Source organism: Adiantum capillus-veneris, chromosome 19 (assembly GCF_014529385.1).
Source record: "Adiantum capillus-veneris isolate H3 chromosome 19, ASM1452938v2, whole genome shotgun sequence".
NCBI classification, from domain to species: domain Eukaryota; kingdom Viridiplantae; phylum Streptophyta; class Polypodiopsida; order Polypodiales; family Pteridaceae; genus Adiantum; species Adiantum capillus-veneris.
In genome coordinates, this window is record NC_140949.1 from 2,788,889 (window position 1) to 2,809,373 (window position 20,485).

Here is a 20,485-nt window from a genome sequence, read left to right on the forward strand (position 1 = left end):
CTTTTTTTGAATTGCCATGGCTGCCCCTTCTTCACAATCTTCAATGTAGTTGTTGTTGATTCGTCTACCTTTGAATATGTAGTAGGAAGGGATTGCGAAGCCAGCTGCATTGACACAACATAACACTGTCATCCACTCTCTTGAGTCGGACGTTAGTCGGTACACTGATCTTGTTCCTCTCTTTGCTAGAACCTTCATCCCCTTGTCCCGTGAGCCTTGAAAGCCGGTCTCATCGGCATTCCAAATATTTGTGGCTGGATAGCTGTTTTCTGAATATAGCTTTTGAAGATTGTCGTAAAGAGTCTTCACAATCTCTGGCCTGAACCTTGTAGCTCTTGATTGGTCTAAACTTTCTAAAACACGAAACACAAGCTGTGGATGACGCTTTCGAAACCCGTCCCACCAACTTTTGCCGGGAATGCAGTTGCTGAAAAGTGTATGTCTGGTCTGACAGATTTCCGCCACCTTAAGCTTGACATCCACAACTGAAACTCCATATCCTGAGTTGCATTTGAGAAAAATCCATTCTAAGAGTGCCTCTTCTTCTTCAGTTGTGAGCATGGTGGAAGGACCCCTTCTCCTCTTGTGTGTCCGCCCCTCTTCCCAATTTGTTATTGCAGATTTGCTCATCCCAAATTGCATCGAACACTTGTGCAAAGAGAGGCCTTGTTCACGAGCATGGAGTGCTTTGGCCATGTCCTCCTCAGTCCATGACAGCTTTGGGTGTGATTTTGGTTGCACCTGAGGATGTTCATTTGATTGATTGATGATTCTTCTTCAGTAGGAATAGGACTACTGGTTTGTTGAGGAGTTTTTTTGGAAAAGTAGCTCTTGTTAGAGAAGCAAGAGCAGGCTTCTTCACTGATCTAGTTCCATATCTTTTCTTCTTGTTGCAGTGTGCTATTCGTGAGGGAGGCGATAAGGCCATACATTTGTTTGTCGAAGCATATCTCCCTTTGTTAACTTTACTTGCTCTTGAACTCCTCACCATTGTCTGCATTTAGATTTGAACACTCTTAAGAGAAGTATCAAGCATTTGGCGGAAGACCTCGAAAGCAAACCTAAGGTAAAGAAACTTACTTGTAATTGGAGGTCTAATCTTCGTACTGTTTGAGAAGATTTGCGTATGCCTTAACTGAAAATTTCTTCTTGGGGATGGGTGGTGCAATAGCCTTTGGAGGGCTTGCAACTCGCTTGCGAGGTATGGCTGTTGTAGTAGTTGGCTTTGGTGGTTCAACAATTGGCTTTGGTATTGTGAATGGAGTCTTTTTTGGGTTCCTGCATAGAATTGGGGAGGCTACGTGCACTCGACCACAACAACAGACGCGGCCTCCGTGTCGGTGCACAAGAATAGAAGTACACAAAAGGTCAGCTAGTTGAGGATGCCTTTCCAACAAACATGCCTTACACTCGCATGGAGCCTCCGAAGCCATTAATGTATGCTGATTTCATCCGTCTTCAGAGCATGTATGGACTTTCAAAATGGTTGAACATGGATTGGGACTTGGATGTAAATCTGTTCACTGTAGATTGCAAATGAAAATGAGTTAGATGAGTGGTATAGACAGAAGGTGGGTTGTGTGTTGCAAGAGAATAGTAAACTGATAGAGTGGTTTCTACTTATGTTTATTATACTTGTGCTAATTAACTCAAAGCCAAGTGAAGAGCTGGCCGAATGTTGTAGGGAAAGCAGTGGGGCTGGAAGTTCTGACTTTTTGAGTGGGTTAGGAGTAGCACTAGCAAGACGGCAGGGTGAAATTGTTTTGCGCATGAGTTTGAAGTAAAGAATTCATTTTATTTTACAATGGTTTGCTGTGATCCATTGATGTGTTGGTGCAATCTGGACTGTTGGATGCAATCCTAGAGTCAGCTTCTTATTGGTCGTCTGTTGTTATATTGTCTGTAACCTCTACTGGGAGTGTAAGCGTGTGCTAAAAAATGATGAAAACTGTTGTCAATTTTGTGATGTGTTTTTGTAAGATCATGCTTTGTTCAGGTCTTGAAAGCGTGGTTAATGATTGCTGAGATTGGCTGTGTGTTTATTTGTGCAGGCTTGGAGCCAAGGGCGGGAATGGTTAGGCGCCAGATTTCGAAGGAAAGAAACGTAGCTTAGAGAGTGAGAAGACCCTTTTTACCAAAAGTAGCCACGTTTTGAATTTGTCCCTAAACTGGTCCAAGTTAACCTATTTAAATATGTAAAGGTGGATCTAAAAATTGCTTCTAAACTGGTACCCGCCTTTTTACTGGCTCCTCTACCCTATGTAACATAAAAGGGTCAAAAGCCCCACTTTTTGCAGAGAGAGCGATGGCACATTGGGCACCTAAAACCCTAGCGTTGGTGGCCAAGTGTAAACCTTGCCCTCGTGTTGTGTATCACAACCCACGCCCCTGCACTGGTGCCTGCTTACCTCCTCCCCCGTGTTACTGGGACCTTGTTTCTACTCACCTTGGCATGTGCAAGTTGACACAGGTAGCGTTTCCATCAGTACCTCGCTGCCAGCAGCTCTTCTTGACCAGTACCAACAGGTCATCGCCGCCGCCTCTTACACCTCCCCTCCCTGCCCACCTTGCCCCAGCTGCCTGTTGTTGCGTGACCTGCCCGAATCTTGTCCATCGTGCCCACCATTGCCAGGTGTTTCCGCTTTGGTTGGGGCCTCCACCCCCCAACACATGTTCTTGTTTGTTGCCCGGACGCATTAGGTTGTGTCGACGGCCTCCTCTGTCTAGTGTAGAGGAACCCTCTGTGTGTGTGTGTGTGTGTGTGAGAGAGAGAGAGAGAGAGAGAGAGAGAGAGAGAGAGAGAGAGAGAGAGAGAGAGAGAGAGAGAGAGAGAGAGAGAGAGAGAGAGAGAGAGAGAGAGAGAGAGAGAGAGAGAGAGAGATGTTTTTTTTCACTCTTGTCAATGGTGTGGATTTGGTTTTTGATTGCAGACTATAAGGGTTCTTTCTTCGTCGTCCATATATGGTATGCTATAGCTCCATGACTTTGCCACGTGCGCTTAAATTGAAGTTCAAACTTTAGTGTCATGTTTTGAAAGCTGAGCAAGCATACTTCTTATTACTGTTGCAGGTGATACACTGGACAAATTGCTGGCTAGGTATGCTTTCTTTGAAGGACTTAAGTAGCCTTTTAGTTGAGGGCATGACATTCTCACCTGTGCATTTTCTTGCATATCTTGGTTTCAATCTCTAGTGAGTAATGCTAGCTTCGAATTCTGAGATAACTTGGCCTTACCTTGTGGCCTGTGTGACCGAGGTGCCTTTTTGTACCAACCCTTGTCACGACCTTTGGAGGCACTTCACTTCAATTTCTCAACATGCATGAAGAGCAACTCTTGAGCTAGTAAGAGTGCACTTTCTGGAGTAAGATCATGCACGAATTTCTCAATATGCATGAAGAGCAATCTTGAGCTTATAGAAGTGCATCTTTGGAGCAAAAAAGAGAGACGAGAGAGAAGACAAAGAAACAATAGAATGAGAATGTACAACCTGCAAACTGAGCAGCATAAATACGAGAATGCTGGTAGACAGCAAGAGTATGGGGACACCGATAGTTCGGTAAGTGCTTTGACAATGCTGCAGAAGCTGGTGAGTTTAAAACCAATGTCACGTGTGATGTGGGGCTGCGTAAGTTAGGTGAAATAGGAGTTTTTTAGGCAAGCCAAAACCAAACGGGCATTGCCTAAAAATGCTCCACGATAGTGAAAATTGGAAAAAACGTAGGAAGGGGCTGAAAGTGCTAACATGTTGACAGTGGACAAAACTGGGCCACCCAATAGGAGCAAGCCCTGGTGTGAGCCTGTATTTAGGTTTGACACGTTGATTACTCTGGGATGCTGTTTATCATCAGGCATGGATATAGATAGAGCCACTTCCAGGTTTCTCAATTTTGTGAGATTGTGCATGAGTTTGATGATGGTCAGGCTCCCATCTTTTATACCCCCCTGCCTCTGCAGTTTCTTGTAGTTGATGACTGGAATCCACCTCCCACTTTTTGAAACTGTAGAAGACCTGCATCCATTTCCGGTTTTAACTTTTGATCAGGGACAGCTTACACAGTAGGTGCGTGGCATGTTGGCATCTTAGTCGCCGGGTTTCCGTGCTCCCTGGAGTATTAGAGTTTATTATGTACAGGGCTTGAGGTTCATGATCATTCTTTGAGATTGCAGTGGTGCATGATGCTTGAGTGTTGAGCTCTATACATCGCCTTGGTGCCAAAAGAGTGCTTTTGGCAAATTTATGGCGTCACGTAGCTAGAATTTTCCTAATCATTGCCAGTGATTGTATCATTATTTTTGCGCTTTCCCCATGGAGTATGTCATGTTGTAAATTTATTCGGGTTTTACGATCTTGTATTTTTGCCATCTGGCCCCTTGAAAGCAATGTGAGCGGTCTGAAGCCCACTTTTCTCTCACATGAAAGAGAGATGAAATGAATGAAATGTGGTATTAATGTCTGCGAAAGGCCAAAATGCCTGTCACCAGTTGCTGGTGTGGCATATTCACATGGCAGATGGAGACTCTTTGCATTATCACGTCAATGACTTGGCATGTGGACCGTCTAAGAAACAAGAAAAAACTTGCAGACCCAGTGATAGGTGGCACCAAAGTTGCCAGCTGAGATGGGAGCTCACCTGTTGCCAATTGGAGTCCAGCCAAGTGATGGTGCTAAGTAGCAGCTAGAGCTCAATGATGTGTCAGCATACAGATGACAGAGCTGTGTGATATGGCAGAGTTTAAAGCATGTTGACGTGGGTGTGAAGCATTTGATTTAAATTTCAGATTTTGTAAGGTTTTGGGGGTTATTAAGCAAAGCTGAAAAGTGGACTGCCCATTAAAAAAAAATGGGCAGCCCTCAGAAAGAACAAGGCCAACCCAAAACTCGGCGCCTTCTCCAAAAGCAGTCCCCTTTTTCCAATATTACCCCCTCTACTCATCCTTTGTTTTTGGCGCTACAAAAAGCAGCTCTTTGTGTCTTTTGTAGGTGCCCCTGGCTCCTATTCCTTGTCTCTCTCTCTCTCTCTCTCTCTCTCTCTCTCCACATGATGGTGTGAGACCTATGGGACCACACTCAAAGTTGCTACCTGGAATTGTAATGGATCTATGCGTCTAGATGTGGGTGCTTTTGAGGAAAGTTTTAATGGGAGAGATATCATCCTCTACTCTTGAGACACATCAGGCCCCTGGGCAGTCTATGCCTCACATTAGTGGATACAGATGGGAGACCGCATGTAGACAAGAGACACGATCAGAGCACAGAGGGCGGGGCTCAGGTGGAGTGGCAGTGTTATTCAGGGAGGAGTTGCAGCCATTGATACACATAGCTCGCAGGGATGAGCAAGCTAGGTACATGTGGGTGAGATTGAGAGCAGAGACAGGCAGATATCTCTACATTGCTATTTGCTACTTTCCCCCGAGTACGTCAGTGTATGCACCACCCAGAGGACAGTCCCCTTTTCTATTTTGGATGATGACATCTGGGAGTTCTCTAGAGATGGTGACGTCATCATTCTAGGGGATTTCAATGCTAGGATTGCTCATCATCAGACAGTTTTTTATGATACTTCAGAAGAGATGCTGAGATCGTTGGATGTGGCTGAGACAGGCCTATCCAGACTATCACAAGATGGGGAGCATACTGAGTATGGACGACACTTGATAGACATGGGGACTGCACATGGATTGGTCATCTTGAATGGCCTACAGAGATTTTCCGCTGCGGGGGGTTTTACATGCTTTCCACACGGACATGGAGCTAGCACAATGGATTATGTCATGGCACAGTCGAGTCTCATCTCTAGTATCCAGGACCTCACAGTTGGACCCAGATCTATTGGTGTGGCAGTGGACCATGCTCTTGTGTCGTTGACCATCTCTTTCGAGTTTAGTGTAGCACACAGGCCACAGACAGCAGCTCCTACTGGCTACACCTTCACACGAGAGACGGACTCTGAATACATAGATGGGATCTACAGACGCTTGTGTACAGAAGAGCCAGGGCGACCTTTGGAGGAGCTTACTACTATACTGACGCAGACATTATCCACACACACAGCCTGAGTAGAGACGTCGTTCTTGGAGCATGCCCCAGAACAGCTGGTATGACGAGGAATGCCGAGAGACCAGAGCTAGACTTCAGAGAGAGGTGCTTTTGGGGGACATCTCTCACAGACAGTCATAGATTGACTTCCGACGCCTAGTGCGGCGGAAGAAGAGGGCATTTTTGGCTCGCCTAGAGCAAGATCTATACCAGCTATTCTCGAGTCAGGACTCACGTGAGGCATGGCGGCTCTTTCATGAGCACTCCCCTCCCCTTGCCATTACCTTCACAGAGGCTTGGGGCCAGTACGCGTCATCTCTGTACACAGTTCTTGGACAGCCGCCCCTTCCTGACCCCCCCGATCCATGCCCCCATACATGTGCTTTTTTCACCGCTGAAATGGTGAGTAAGGCCATTGACAGGATGAGGATTGGGAGAGCAGATGATCATGATGGCTTAGTGGCTGAGCACTTCATGCATGCCAGAGATCTACTAGCAGAGCTCCTAGCAGTTATGTTTAACCGTGCCATGTGTGAGGGCTTGCTTGATACTTGGAGCCTATCTACTATTGTACCTATCTTCAAGTCAGGAGACCCTATGAAGCGTGGGAATTATCGCACTATCATGATCGGTCACACATTGGCACGGTTGTATGCATCCATTCTTGAGTAGCAATTGAGTAGATGGGCAGAGAAGGGGGGGATACGCGCAGCCGGGCAGGCAAGATTCAGGAGAGGTTTTTCTACTCTTGACCATATCTTGACACTCAGAGCCATCATTGAGGAGGGCAGATCACATGGGAGACGGATCTATTGCAGCTTTGTGGACTTCCACAAAGCATTTGACACCGTACCCAAAGCTAGATTGATGCGCAGATTACAGGAGATGTGAGTACCCATAGAGCTCATTTGGGGGGTCATGGCACTGTACATGTCAGTAGTGGGACATGTACGCACCTCGGAGGGCCTATCTACAGCGGTTCATTCCACTATTGGGGTGAAGCAGGGTTGCCCGCTCTCTCCTACTCTGTTTGGTATGTATGTGGATGAGGTTTCTGACTACATTGAGAGAGATGGTGATAGAGGTGCACAACTGGCAGGAACATGGATACCACTATTGTTATATGCTGATGATATTGTGTTAATCTCCGACTCTCCAGAGGGGATGCAACGTCACTTGGATGCTTTACATAGCTTTGCCCATGAAAGTGGCTTGTCTGTCAACCTTGGTAAAACCAAGGTCATGGTATTTAATAGGACCCCACAATGGATTAGGAGGTCAGCGCCCGCATTCACATAAGGCCAGGAGAGAGTGGAGTATACAGATGCTTACACCTACCTTGGAGTGGTTTTTAGTGGACCAGCATTTTCATTGAGAAGAGTAGCAGAGACTAGATTGACCAGAGCCCATGCAGCATTGGGTAGATTGGAGAGGATGTGTTCACATGTTCAGTTTCAGGAGCCTTGGACGAAGCTCTGGCTCTTTGACACCTTGGTGGCTTCTGCATTGCTCTATGGAGTTGAGATTTGGGGACCTTCATTGGACCATCATGGGAGGACAGGTCGCACTGATGGATGGGGGGACATGGAGAAGCCACTAGTCTCTATGATCTCACGGCTCATTAGAGCCAAGGCTTCAATACCACGTGCCATTATACGAGCAGAGCTAGCTGCCCCCCCGCTAGTGGTTGAGGCGCTCACCAAATCTGTCTCCTTCATACACCGCATTTGGGAACTTCCCAGAAACAGATATGCCCGCCTTGCACTTGAGTCCTCTCGACATTTAGCCATGCAGGGAGATACAACATGCTGGTATGGGGAGATGACATCATGGTTTCAGGCGCATGGGTTCAACATAGACACACTGCCCCCCTTCCAGTACTCACTGGATGCACCTTCTTTGACTCTCACACAGTCCGAGATCACCAGGCTCATCCGCTAGGACCTGACTCAACTAGACATCAAAAGGACATGGATATAGCCAGCACAGGAGCTGGGCACGAAGATGGCTTTCTACAGAGAGCATCTTCTCCAGCTTACGGAGGACGGTCTTGTGACGAGACCTAGATACATGGACACCCACTTGTCTCATGGGATACGGTGTGCTATTGGCCAGATTCGCACATCTTCACAACAGCTGTGGATCGAGACTGGGAGATACAACAAAGTACCAGCAGAGGCCAGGACATGCCTCCTATGTGACCTGGAGCCTGAGACAGAGTTGCACTACACATGCCACTGCCCCGTCTACTACGGGATACGCGGCCGCTTCCACTGCTTGTTCAGAGAGGGCTTCGGACCACTCTCCAGAGTCATGCGGTACGAGGATCAGAGATGCTTGGGTCTGTTTTTGCTCGAGCTGCGCAGACACAGAGAGAGCTTGACGAGAGGAGAGGCCAGCCAGTCTCAGAGACGGATTACAGACTTCTTGGAGCAGACACTGGACACCCGGAGGAGCTACTACCACAGGAGAGCTCGCCGCCTCACACCGGAGGCACACTGATCGACCGAGCGATCGAGCTAGGGAGATCCAAATGCCCACGATTGCGAAGGACTACACAGCATCGACGGAGGTTGCATCAGAGGATTCGGATTACTTTGGCCCAACATGCACGACTCCCGGTTAGGCTATTGACCATGGAGGAGATTGATGAGATCCGCCAGCGATCGATGTTGGATCTTTTGTGATCTGTGATTTAGCTATCCCACCTAGCTGGATCTTTTGTGATCTATGATTTAGCTATCCCACCTATCTTCTTAGATCACACCTAGCTGTTTCAGATTCCATAGCATTTTATTCCGTCATTTTATGTTGTCATTGTCATTTTTGTTACTCTGACTTTGTATCAGATCCACCACATTGTAACTTTTTGGTCTCATAGGTCATTCTGGCCTTCTGAAGACGTAATATAACATTTCATTTCATCTCTCTCTCTCTCTCTCTCTCTCTCTCTCTCTCTCTCTCCACCCCATCTCTCTCTCTTTGCACCCTCTTTGACTCTTACACAGTCCAAGATCACCAGGCTCATCCGCCAGGACCTGACTCAACTAGACACCAGGAGGACGTGGATACAGCAAGCACAAGAGTTGGGCACGAAGATAGCTTCCAAGAGAGCATATTCTCCAGCTTATGGAGGACGGTTTTGTGACGAGGCCCAAACACATGGACACCCACTTGTCCCATGGGATTTGATGCGCTATTGGCCAGATACGCATATCTTCAAACCAGCTGCCGATTGAGACTGGGAGATACAGTGGAGTACCGACAGAGGCCAGGACATGCCTCCTGTGTGACATGGAGCTTGAGACAGAGTTGCACTACACATGTCACTGCCCCGTCTACTACGAGATACGTGGCCGCTTCCACTGCTTGTTCAGAGAGGGCTTTGGACCACTCTCCATAGTCATGCGGTATGAGGATCAGAGATGCTTGGGTCTGTTTTTGCTCGAGCTGCGCAAACACAGAGAGAGCTTGATGAGGGGAGAGGCTAGCCAGTCTCAAAAGACAGATCACAAACTTCTTTAGAGGAGACACTGGGCACCCGGAGGAGCTACTACCACAGGAGAGCTTGTCGCCTCACACCATAGGCACACTGATTGACCGAGCAACCGAGCTAGGGAGATCCAGATGCCCACGACTACGGAGGACTATACAGCATCGACGGAGGATGCATCAGAGGATTCAATCACTTTGGTCCGACATGCACGACTCCCGGTTAGGCTATTGACCATGGAGGAGATTGATGAGATCCGCCAGCAACCGATGTTGGATCTTTTGTGATTTAGCTATCCCACCTAGCTGCTTAGCTCACACCTAGCAGTTTAGGATTCCATAGTATTTTATTTTGTCATTTTTATTACTCAGACTTTGTATCAGATCCACCACATTGTAACTTTCTGGTCTCATAGGTCAGTTTGGCCTTTTGAAGACGTTAATATAACATTTCATTTCATTTCTTTGTGGCCGCGCGTGCGCCTAGGCTCCTCCCTCTATCGTGACAGAAAAATCAACTTCAGCTCCCCTTCAGTGAGCCCTTCACCTCGTCGAACCGCTCCGATCCGTAGCAGAACTTCGCCGTAGACATCCTGTCGCAGCAGATCAGATAGTGTTTTCACTTTTCAGCCCAGATCAGCCAGCGTTGTCTGTTTTCAGCCCTAAGCAGATTGCAGTCCTGAGCCTTGCAGGCCTTGACGGTAGCAGATCAGCCTTTGCCTCGTAGAAGTAACAGATCCACAACATCAGCACCTAGCATTTTCAGATTTCAGCCATCAGCATAGCAGACCTCGACGGCGACACCATTGTTGTCATCGTCACAATCACCATCGTCGTCGTCGGCATCAACATCGTCATCGTCGTCAATATTGTCGTCGTCAAGTACCACAACATCTAGAAGCATTGTACAAGACCTTTGTGCAATCTAAAGTAAATACCTCTGTAGCAATGGTGGGGGGGGGGCCTTGGAGGGGGGTTTGGGACCCCATCTGGTCGCTCTCTCTCTCTAGCACTCTCATGCACCCTCACTCACAGTTTGCATTCCACTCTCGTTGTTTTGGTCATTGTACATTCTCTCATTAAGTGAAGGAAGGCTCTCCCTTCCCGTCAGTAAAAGGAACCTTGAGCACTCACTTATCACTCATCCAGAGCCATACACCATCATTCACTTCAGTTGCACATTACATTGGTATTAGAGCTCCTTGGCAGTGTTCGGTATCATCACTCAAGGAAAGAATCAGAAAGAACCACAATAACTTCTTTTGCTTGTTGTGGTTGCATGTAACCCAAGACCAGTTGGGCGTGTCTATCCCTAATCTGTGTTTTTGAAGAGTGGCAGGCAACCCAAGAAAGAAGGGCTTGTCCAACCTCCTCTCGTTCCTCTTTTCTACTCATTGAGAGCGGACCTTGCACGTAGCGGCAGACCAATCGACGTGAGGTGGAAAAAAGCACCTTAGTGTGAGCGCAAGGGGTGCACCCGCAGGAAGGAGTTGAGCTTGGGTAAGAGAAAAGCCTTCTTAAACACAGGTTGCAAGCCAAGAACCCTGAGTACTCAAGAACCCCAAGAACCTCGAGTACTCGAGAATCCCAAGTACTCAAGAACCCCAAGTACCCCGAGTGGTGCTGTTCGTGCTACACAAACAGTCTTCCAGTAATTAGAGACCCATTTGTGCTTCTCATCCTTAGATCGTCCTGAAACTGACGGAGAGACCGAACGCACAAATCAAACCATGGAGGACATGCTACGAGCTGACGTCAATCTGATTGGGAACACTATTTCCCGCAGATTGAGTTTGCTTATAACAGTACAAAGCACTCGGTTACTGGCTATAGCCAGTTTATGTTTATGTAAAGTTATGAGCCGAAACCACCAATCGCCAACCGGATTCAAGGGGTCAAGATGCGATCAATGGCCGATTTCTTACGCGATATGCAAGAAACGCTCGAGATTACAAAAGAGAGCATAAAAAGACTACGCAAGATCATACCATTTTTTACGCTAATCAGCATCAATAACCCCGCGAACTCCAAGAGGGCATGTGAGTGTACCTTAGGGTACTAAAGGAATCCGAAACAATCCGAACTAGTCCATGCTCAAAATTATCTTCTCACTATTGTGGTCCGTTTCAGATCACAAAGAAGATAAGTGTGGTTTCTTACAAGTTGGACCTGCCTCAAGGCATTGCTATTCATCCCGTGTTCCACGCAAGCCGTCTAAAAGAACGGTTGGGGTAGGATGACTTAATGATTTCCCCCAAGGAAGTCCCGAACTTGGAAGACACCACCCGTTACGTTCCTCTTGAATGCTAATTGGTTTTTGATCAAAGGGTCCGCAAGTCTCACAAGTCTTCGTAACCCGAACATTTGATCAAGTGCAAGCATTGTCTTGAATCCAAGTGACTTGGGAGTCAGTTGATTGTTAAGGAATCGTTTTCTTGGTTTTATAACCAAGGATATTGTTGAGGACAACAATTAAAAATAAGGGGGGAAGTGTTACGTGCAGTATGTCCGACCAGTGTGACTCTGACCCTTTGATTATGAAGTCCTATAAATAGGACTTGAGTCTCATCTGTGAGACATCTTTTTGTGATCACCACACTTGGACTCTAGGCCCTTGGCAGCTCTACCCCACATACCTGTATTGGTGTGGGCGTGGTGGTATGTGACACCAGCCCTTGTGGTATGGGCTAGTCCGCTTGACTGAACGCTCTTGGCTCCAGGGCTCGGGGGTAAGCCCGTCTTGGCTCTATGGCCCGTAGGTGAGCCTTGTGTCTGCTCACTATGTGTGTCTAGGTGTGAGTTTGGCTTGTGTCATGTCGTGTGCAAGATGGATCCAATGAGGGACTCAACACTTTTTTTTGGTAATGTGACACACACACACACACACACACACACACACACACACACACACAGAGAGAGAGAGAGAGAGAGAGAGAGAGAGAGAGAGAGAGAGAGAGAGAGAGAGATTTATCAAAGTCAACCTTTTTGTAAAATTTTACAGACAAGTACAAGACAATTGGCTGGAAAATCATTGGAGAAGATCTGTGCGATTGTTTGCATCTGCTCAAGGTGCTTCCATGACTATTTAGGTATGAAGTTGCTGGTTGTATAATCAAGTAATTTTCTCTACTCCTTTTCTTTGTCATCGCTCAGGGCAAAAGATAAATATTGTCGTTCCTGCAATGGGAGAATCAGTTTCCGAAGGATCTATTACTGAGTACAGTATAAGTGAGTATGCTCTCATTGTTGCCTCATGCATGAAAACATATTTTTGAGCTTTCAGGGATCTTACGTCACTTCCAATTTGTGGTATTTCACAGCTTTCTGCTTTCTAGCTTGCGCCTCCTGATGTGAAGTTGAGCACTCCCTAAGGGTTCCCATGTTGTGACTTTATCGAGATGTAGTTAAGAAGGTTGCATCCATGTGTGTGAGTGTGTGTGTGTGTGTGTGTGTGTGTGTGTGTGTGTGTGCGTGTGTGTTTGTGTGTGTGTGTGTGTGTGAGTGACTTATTTCAAGCATTATTCAGTTGCTCATTTCAGCCAACGCATTTGGTTATGTTCTGGCTACATATTTCCTATTGTAGTGATGTAAAACACGATGTTTAGCCTTTTTTAGCCTATCTCTTACACTTGCATATTGAAACGGATGCATTGAAATTTGACCAAACATGCATAACCATGATTGTACGAGGCGGTGTTTTACCTCATTTTCTGGGCATCTGCTATATTCATCATGTTAATATGAGCATTAGGAAACTGTGCGCACTCATAAATCTAGCAGGTACTTTAAATGACGGTGAAATTTTAATGATCATTATGAAACTCGATGCTTATAGAAGAGAGCTTGGGGAAATTGCATGTTCACAGATTCTGGTAAGGCATTTTTTCCGTAATCTATGCGCTATCCTATTGCCTGAATGCAGTAAGGTCAACAGGGGTCATCCCTTCATCTTCTTCCATATGCTTGCACTTTTATACCATATTGTGCTCTCAATTATCAGGCCCCTAGAAACCTCTTTGGCAACCTTACCTCTGGCTATAGCACCAATACAGCCTGTTACATAGGTGACCTGTTTTCAGCATCCTAGAAATCCCTATGACCTTGCTACAGCCCCGTCCCTCTGTGCTTTACCGTGTACAAGGCTGATCTTGCATATCAGTGTGCATTCTCTCTCTTCATCAACTTGCATCATCTCGGAGGTAGCTGAGTTACTGTGGCCATGCGGAGCAAGAAGGTGGGCATTAAATCTAGAAGATCATTGGAGGTCTCTTGCATGAGCATCTCATACTATCTGTTGTATGTGGTGGTTTATGGAAAGGCCACTCTGGTTCTAGATTTGGGGGTCCTTGAAGGTGTATGTATGTGTGTGTGTGTGTGTGTGTGTGTGTGTATGTATATGTATATACATACACATATACATATGTATATCTTTATGTATATACATATACATATGTATATGTGTATATATATATAGAGTCATGAGAGAGGGCTTGTGTGAGTGTGCTCTATGCGAGGAAGAGTGCACACAAGATTCCTCTCGTGACCAAGAGGTTCTTCAAGCTTGTAGGAGAAAGAGAGTGTCTAAGTGAGTGAGTTGAGTTTGCAGAATCATTGAGAAAGCCTATAGAAAAGAGGTCGCTTGCACGCAGAGGGGAGTGATAGAACCTAGTGCACTAAGGTGGATCAACGTTAGTGCTGTTCATTAGGCATTAAGCTAATGATGATCACTCGTTTAGTTAATAATAAAGACCAATAGACAAACAAACATGCAAAGTGAAATTGGACTGATGAATAACTTGAATACAAAAAGAGGCTTATATAGCCGTAGCAAGTGGTAAGAGGGTGATGCAATGCATGATGTATGTAGCCCAAGTGAGCCTTCTTTAATGCTAGAGGTGCATGAATGGAGAAAAGGAGAGTGAATGTGAGGCTCATTCAATGAGCCCCATGCCCTATGGATCATGTATCATGTCATGGAAAGAGTAGAGGTCATACCCATGGCTAGGGTTATCGCTACAAACTCCCCCATAAACCTAGTCATGGTGATGTTCTAGCATAAGCGATACATCTAGGATATTGTGATACACTGATACATCATAGTGGATCAACATGATTCATCACTATGGTTCACAAGGTGCTCGCTTATCATATCTAGGGTCAAAAGACTAGAGTACATCAGTATATCCACAAATGTAATTGCATGATCTTGAAGAAGTAGAGGGTGCATCATGTCCCTCTTCGTGGTTGTCTTGAGGAGCGGTCATGTGAATTCCTTTTCCTCTGTCGTTATAATTCCTTGGTCTTGAATCTTCTCCTTATCCTTCTTGAAGCATTTGAATGAAGGGTGTCCCGTCTTGTGGCATCGATACATAGAGTCAATGTCTACTGATCTATTTTTTGTCCGTGTCAGTTTTGCAAGCATAATTGAGGGCAATTACAATTCTTTCAAGAGGTGGGTATGTCACAAGTTTGCAGCCTAAAGAACCGATTGGGGTTAGGGTTTCTAAACCGAACCCCTACCTAACTTGGAAGAACGACCTAAAACCTAAAAACTAATGACGGCCAACCAAAAGAAACATGGACAATTGTTGATATGTACACTGTACATGTACGGATATCCGTACACTGTACGGATATCTTTGCAAATTGCGGAAACAACTACTGACGTGGTAGTCCAATACAGACACCCGTGCATATCACGGAACTTATTGTTAGCGCCAGTTTTTGGTTATGAAAGCTTTTGAATTTGATGCTTTTGGGGCATCACTTTTGGGCATCCCTTGTGATAGTTTATAAGAACCCTGGGTGCCACTCCCTGAGGGCATTTGATGCGGAGTTGCGGAGAGTTGGACCCTCGGGAATTGTACTTTTGTGATGGGCAATCAATAAAGAAATACTGGAAGGGGCGCCAGTCCTTGGGGCGAGTGCATTTGGGAATGAAACTCCACCGTTCTGGGTTGACTCTGTGTATGTGCGCGCGCGCAAGTTTAGTTCAGTTATTTGCAGTTTCCAATTGTGTGTTGCTATTGATTTCTTGCTTGGAGTGTCCAAGCTTGTAACAATGGGTGCCACACCAGTAAACCCATATGGCTGGCCACGTCATCTTCTGCGATCCCTCTCTCTTTTCACGATCTCGGCTGGTGGGTTATGTGTGACGTCATAATTTTTGTGACATATGGGATGTGATAGTTGCTAAGGATGGCACTTGGTTGAGTACAAGAGACTGGCAAGCTGTGAAGAAAGTAACCTCAAGGCTTTCAAGATTATAGGGGAGGGTCTTCAAGATGTGTTTATGCATCATATTGGCAATTTTCTTGCAAGTTACAACTCAGGAAGCATGGGAATCCCTAGAGAGAATTTTTGGTACCACTAGTAAGGTACCCAGAATCACCTTGTTATTGAATTATTTGGCTTGAAAAAACCATGAGATATCTCTTTTTCAGCACATCTTCATATAATAATAATATAGGAGAAAATATTACAGTAGCTGCTCTAATTAAGAGTATTTTCCTCTTTCTAGCTTGATCGCAACTCTCATGAGGCTACCCCTCTCTGACATTGACCGAAACTGAGGCTCCATTTCTGGAATAAACAAGACTTAACAAGAAAGTGTAAGGCTTCATTATGGCTGCGTCTGCCCTTGGTCTCCGGAATCATGACAGAAACTCAGTGCGCTGAACTTTGTGTTGACGTATGCTCATGTGTGTGTGCGTGTGTTGTGTGTTGTGTTTGGGAGCATATGTTAGTACCTAGTTCTACACCCACTATTGGGCCCTGACCTAGTGGGGATGTCGTGGTATTTAGTCAATACTATGCATGATGGAGTTGACGGTTATATTGTCTTGTGGTTGGCTACCATGGGTCTATACCTTGCACTTTCCTTTAAGGGTGAATCTGGGCTTATCCTGGATTCATCTAGGTATATATATAAGACTTAACAAGAAAGTGTACATCTTGTAATACCAAAGGAGCTTACGTTGTCAAAAGCGAGTAAGGACGAAAAGTGGGCTTTCGAAGTGCTAAGAAGTTCAGCATTCAGTTCACCTCACATCATCCACTTTGTATACGTCTAGGAGAGATGATGCATTCTCCATCCTTTAAACTCTACCTGGCTTGTTGCCCTGTAAAGTCTAAAGAAGCTCCTAGCAGGAATGAATTATTCCTAGGTTTGCGCTTAGGTTAAAATTTTCCGCTTATGGTATTACAATTAACTCATGCGCTAGAAACATCCCTACGCCACCTCCCTCACATTTACAAATTACTCCACCTCTTGTCCATGTGCACAAGTTCAGATGCCGTATATGTACTCACCCACCTGAAAATACATTAATCGTATTTTTTTCTGCTCATCTACCTCATTGTTTCATACATATATAGAGCACCATCTTTTCACTCATTTTAGGAATCATACATGTACTTCTTGGTGTACCTTGATTAAGCCTTGGAATCAGGTGATCAGTCCATGTTTAGTTTTTACTCAAATTATGGTGAATTTATGTCATTAAGACTTGGTAATAATAAAATGAACAGAAGGCGCGTGTTTGAGCTTTCATTGAAACTTGTATCTGTGTATCATCTGTCACTTATAAAGCTTGCTTGTTTTCTTGAATAAAAAGCCCTAATTCTATTATTTCCTTGTGTATATTTTTGTCACTTATGGTGCCTCTAATTTTGCAGAGCCTGGTGATCACGTGAATGCGGGTGATGTTCTTATGCAGATTGAGACGGATAAGGTTCAAAACCAGGCTTGAAAGTTTCTCAGAGAATATTTATCTTTTTTTTCGTTTTGAAGTAAATTTTCACCCGTCTTAAGATTCCTTTGTTTTAGGTGACTCTTGACGTGCGGACTGATGTATCCGGTGCTGTGGAGAAGGTGAGATCCAAATTTTAGTTTTTGCTGATAGTGAGCTTCTTTGCTCCTGTGTTCAATTGTCAATGTCCTGCTGTAGTTTAAGTCCTCATGTCCATTTTGAAATTGAGTCCCTCTTCTTTTACGTCCAGTTAAAAGCGACCTATGTTTTAAGTTTAGTTTGAAAGTTCTAAGTTCTGAATGTTGCATTTGGATTGCTGTTTGGGTGGATTTTGTGAGGTCTGATGGCAAGCTGATCTCTGAAGGCACGCAAAGGTGCCTGGCCTTGTGACCGTTTGTTTTAACAGGCATTTAGTTGATGACAATACTATTTGATAAGTGCGGTTGCAATCTTGGACTATGCCTCAGAATTGCTAGTGTGATGATGAGCTCTATAACTGTCGCCACAAAGAGCCCCAGGAGGGGCTCTTAGTAGATTTGATGGAGCCTTTGAGGAGTTGTAGGATTGGTATGTGAGCAATATGCCTAGTAATAGAGAGGCAGATGAAATATCATATAATGGGAACGGGCACCACGTCACACTTGCCAACCGAAAAGAATAGGTTGAACAACTTTAAGCACTTAAAATAACAGCTGAACTGAAAGAAATGCACGACACATGAGACGGGGAGTGGCGGAGTTCCAATTCCAAGAGAGCTCTGGCCCCAAACCTTGGCACTTCTTTCAGTATTTCTTTATGTTGCTTCAACAAGGTACAACTCCCATGGCTTTGCATCTCCGTGGGTAGACTGTTAGAGTGAGAGCCCATGGGTCATTTTTAAAGGCCTCTGGCCTCTAAAAGCAATCTACATGAAAAGCAATCAAGTTCTAAAAGCATCTGGCCTCCCAAAAGCAGCCATTGCAAACTGCCATGTCAGCACTGTCAGCGCGTTTTACGGGACCCGCTTAGTTTGCCACGTTAGCAAGTTAGCGCAAAATTCGGGATTGCCGTACATCCTCCTGCTAACCCTGTCATTCCTTCCAAGCCTTCCCAAATTTATTCTTCTCTTCCGCATGACCCTTCTCGAAATTACCCAATTATCTCTTCATGACGGAGCTCTAGAGATGTCTCTCAGTTTTTGGGAGGCATCTTCAGGAGAACGACCGCGTGGCTTCCAAAGCACCACTATTATTTCCTTCTACACCTCCACCCTATGTCCCACACCCTCCTATTCATCAGATGGGCACCATCACCATTACTATTATTACTCAGTACCTTTGGTGGCAAGGTACTGGTGGCAAATTCTGGTCCAGAACCCTCTTAAGGATGGTGGTGCTACAATTAAATTTTTCACCTTCTCAGGCGTCCAAGATTCTCATAACGCTTGCAAGTTCCTACAACTGTTTGACGTCTTGTTCAGCAACAAAAATTTTACAGAAGAATCCAAGTTGTTGCGGGCCACGTCCTTCCTCAAGGATAGTTCTTTGAGATGGTGGGCTTCCCTAATCAAGAAGCCTAACAATCCCAAAACTTGGCATGACTTGAAGGGCGCTTTCTACCCAAGCTTCCTTTATCAGACCTCTTGAAGTAGACGCGATTGTAGCTTCGTTCGGCCTCAAGATGTATCCCTTGGACACTCTTCTAACATACAACAAAGATTTTGGACGCTTATCTACGAGTTTCCAGTTTTCAAGACATTACTTTTACAAAATAGATTGAGAAGTACATTGTGGGCCGACCTTTTTCATTGCAGGATTATTGTATAGGAAAAGTGGTCTCAAATATGCGACAACTTATGTCTCATGCAAGAGTAGGATATCGCTTCATGAAGAAAGAACTAGTATTTACCGTCACTTTGAGGTAGATGTAATTGTAGCTTCGTTTAGCCTCAAGATGTATCCCTTGGACACTCTTCTAACATACAACAAAGATGTTGGGACGCTTATCTACTAGTTTCCACTTTTCAAGACATTACTTTTGCAAAATAGATTGAGAAGTACACTGTGGGCCGATCTTTTCCATTGCAGGATTATTGTATAGGAAAAGTGGTCCCAAATATGCGACAATTTATGTCTCATGCAAGAGTAGGATATCACATATGAAGAAAGAGCTAGTATTTACCAGCATTACTACTACTCAGAAGAGAAACTCAAGTTCACGATCCTTCATCCAAGATACCCCACAACCGTGAAGTAGTACAATCTCCAACACTTCTACTGGATGGCTGACTCCCGAAGAGATGACATAGTACCTATCAGAAGGAAGGTGCTACAAATGTAGCGTCGCGGCCATATTTCCTGGGACTATCTAGAAAAACCCCAATAACAAAAGATCAAGCACATATGAAAGCACAGAAAACAAGAAACCCCAACCCCTAGCTAGATTGATTTCTGATTTGATAGGTGTTCATTCTCTCAACACATCCAATAAACCATGCAAAGCTATGGGAAAAGTTATAGATCAAGATGCCCTTATTCTCTTTGATTCAGGTTCCATGCAAAATTTGATTTGGCCAGAATTAGCTGCAAGATTAGGTATTGAGGAATATGCCAAGGGGACGCAGATTGAAGCACAAATGTCTAATGGGACTTTTACATCATCGACTCCATTGATTGGATCACTTCGACTTCAAGTTCAAACATTTGCAGATCCAATTGACTTCTACATTATAGATTTGGGAGGATGTGATGTACTATTGGGCATGCCTTGGTTTTACAAGCATCATGGCCGATTTGACGCAAGAGAACGAATGATTCAATTGAAGTACAAGAAGAAAGATTTAGTGTTAAGACTTGAGTATTCTGGCTACTCAAGAAGCGCAAGCTAGGAATCAAGACTTGAAGGAAAGAATTAATTTGTATGAATTTATGATGGATAATGATTACGATTAAGATTAAGATTATGATACTGGGTGTGTGCACGACCAGAAACTGGCCATAAGAGAGATTTTTAGATGCACCCAAGGTGTCTACAGCTAGCTTTTCTCCTTTATGTGTGCACGGCCGTCATGACACAAGAATGCATGATTGAATGGTCAATTGTGAGATTTTAAGTTGCATGAATGTGAGAAGTGTGGACATTTTCTTGTATCTTGCAGTCGAGGACGATTGTTTTGATTTTAGAAGGCGGTATGGGACAGGTTTAGGATTTCTGCGTCGAGGTCCT

General features: G+C 44.9%; 1 protein-coding gene across 2 annotated transcripts in view; it reads left to right on the top strand.

The window, feature by feature from the left end:
• The window catches only part of LOC147433469 (dihydrolipoyllysine-residue succinyltransferase component of 2-oxoglutarate dehydrogenase complex 1, mitochondrial-like), a 43,660-nt gene that overhangs the window by 18,627 nt on the left and 4,548 nt on the right, over positions 1–20,485 (top strand). For both annotated transcript variants that reach the window (XM_086490145.1, XM_086490146.1), the window contains 6 exons: positions 2,931–2,964; positions 3,070–3,097; positions 12,532–12,599; positions 12,684–12,758; positions 17,208–17,263; positions 17,359–17,403. In XM_086490145.1, the coding sequence (XP_086346271.1) occupies positions 2,931–2,964; positions 3,070–3,097; positions 12,532–12,599; positions 12,684–12,758; positions 17,208–17,263; positions 17,359–17,403 (306 nt within the window). The remainder of the gene's footprint in view (positions 1–2,930; positions 2,965–3,069; positions 3,098–12,531; positions 12,600–12,683; positions 12,759–17,207; positions 17,264–17,358; positions 17,404–20,485) is intronic.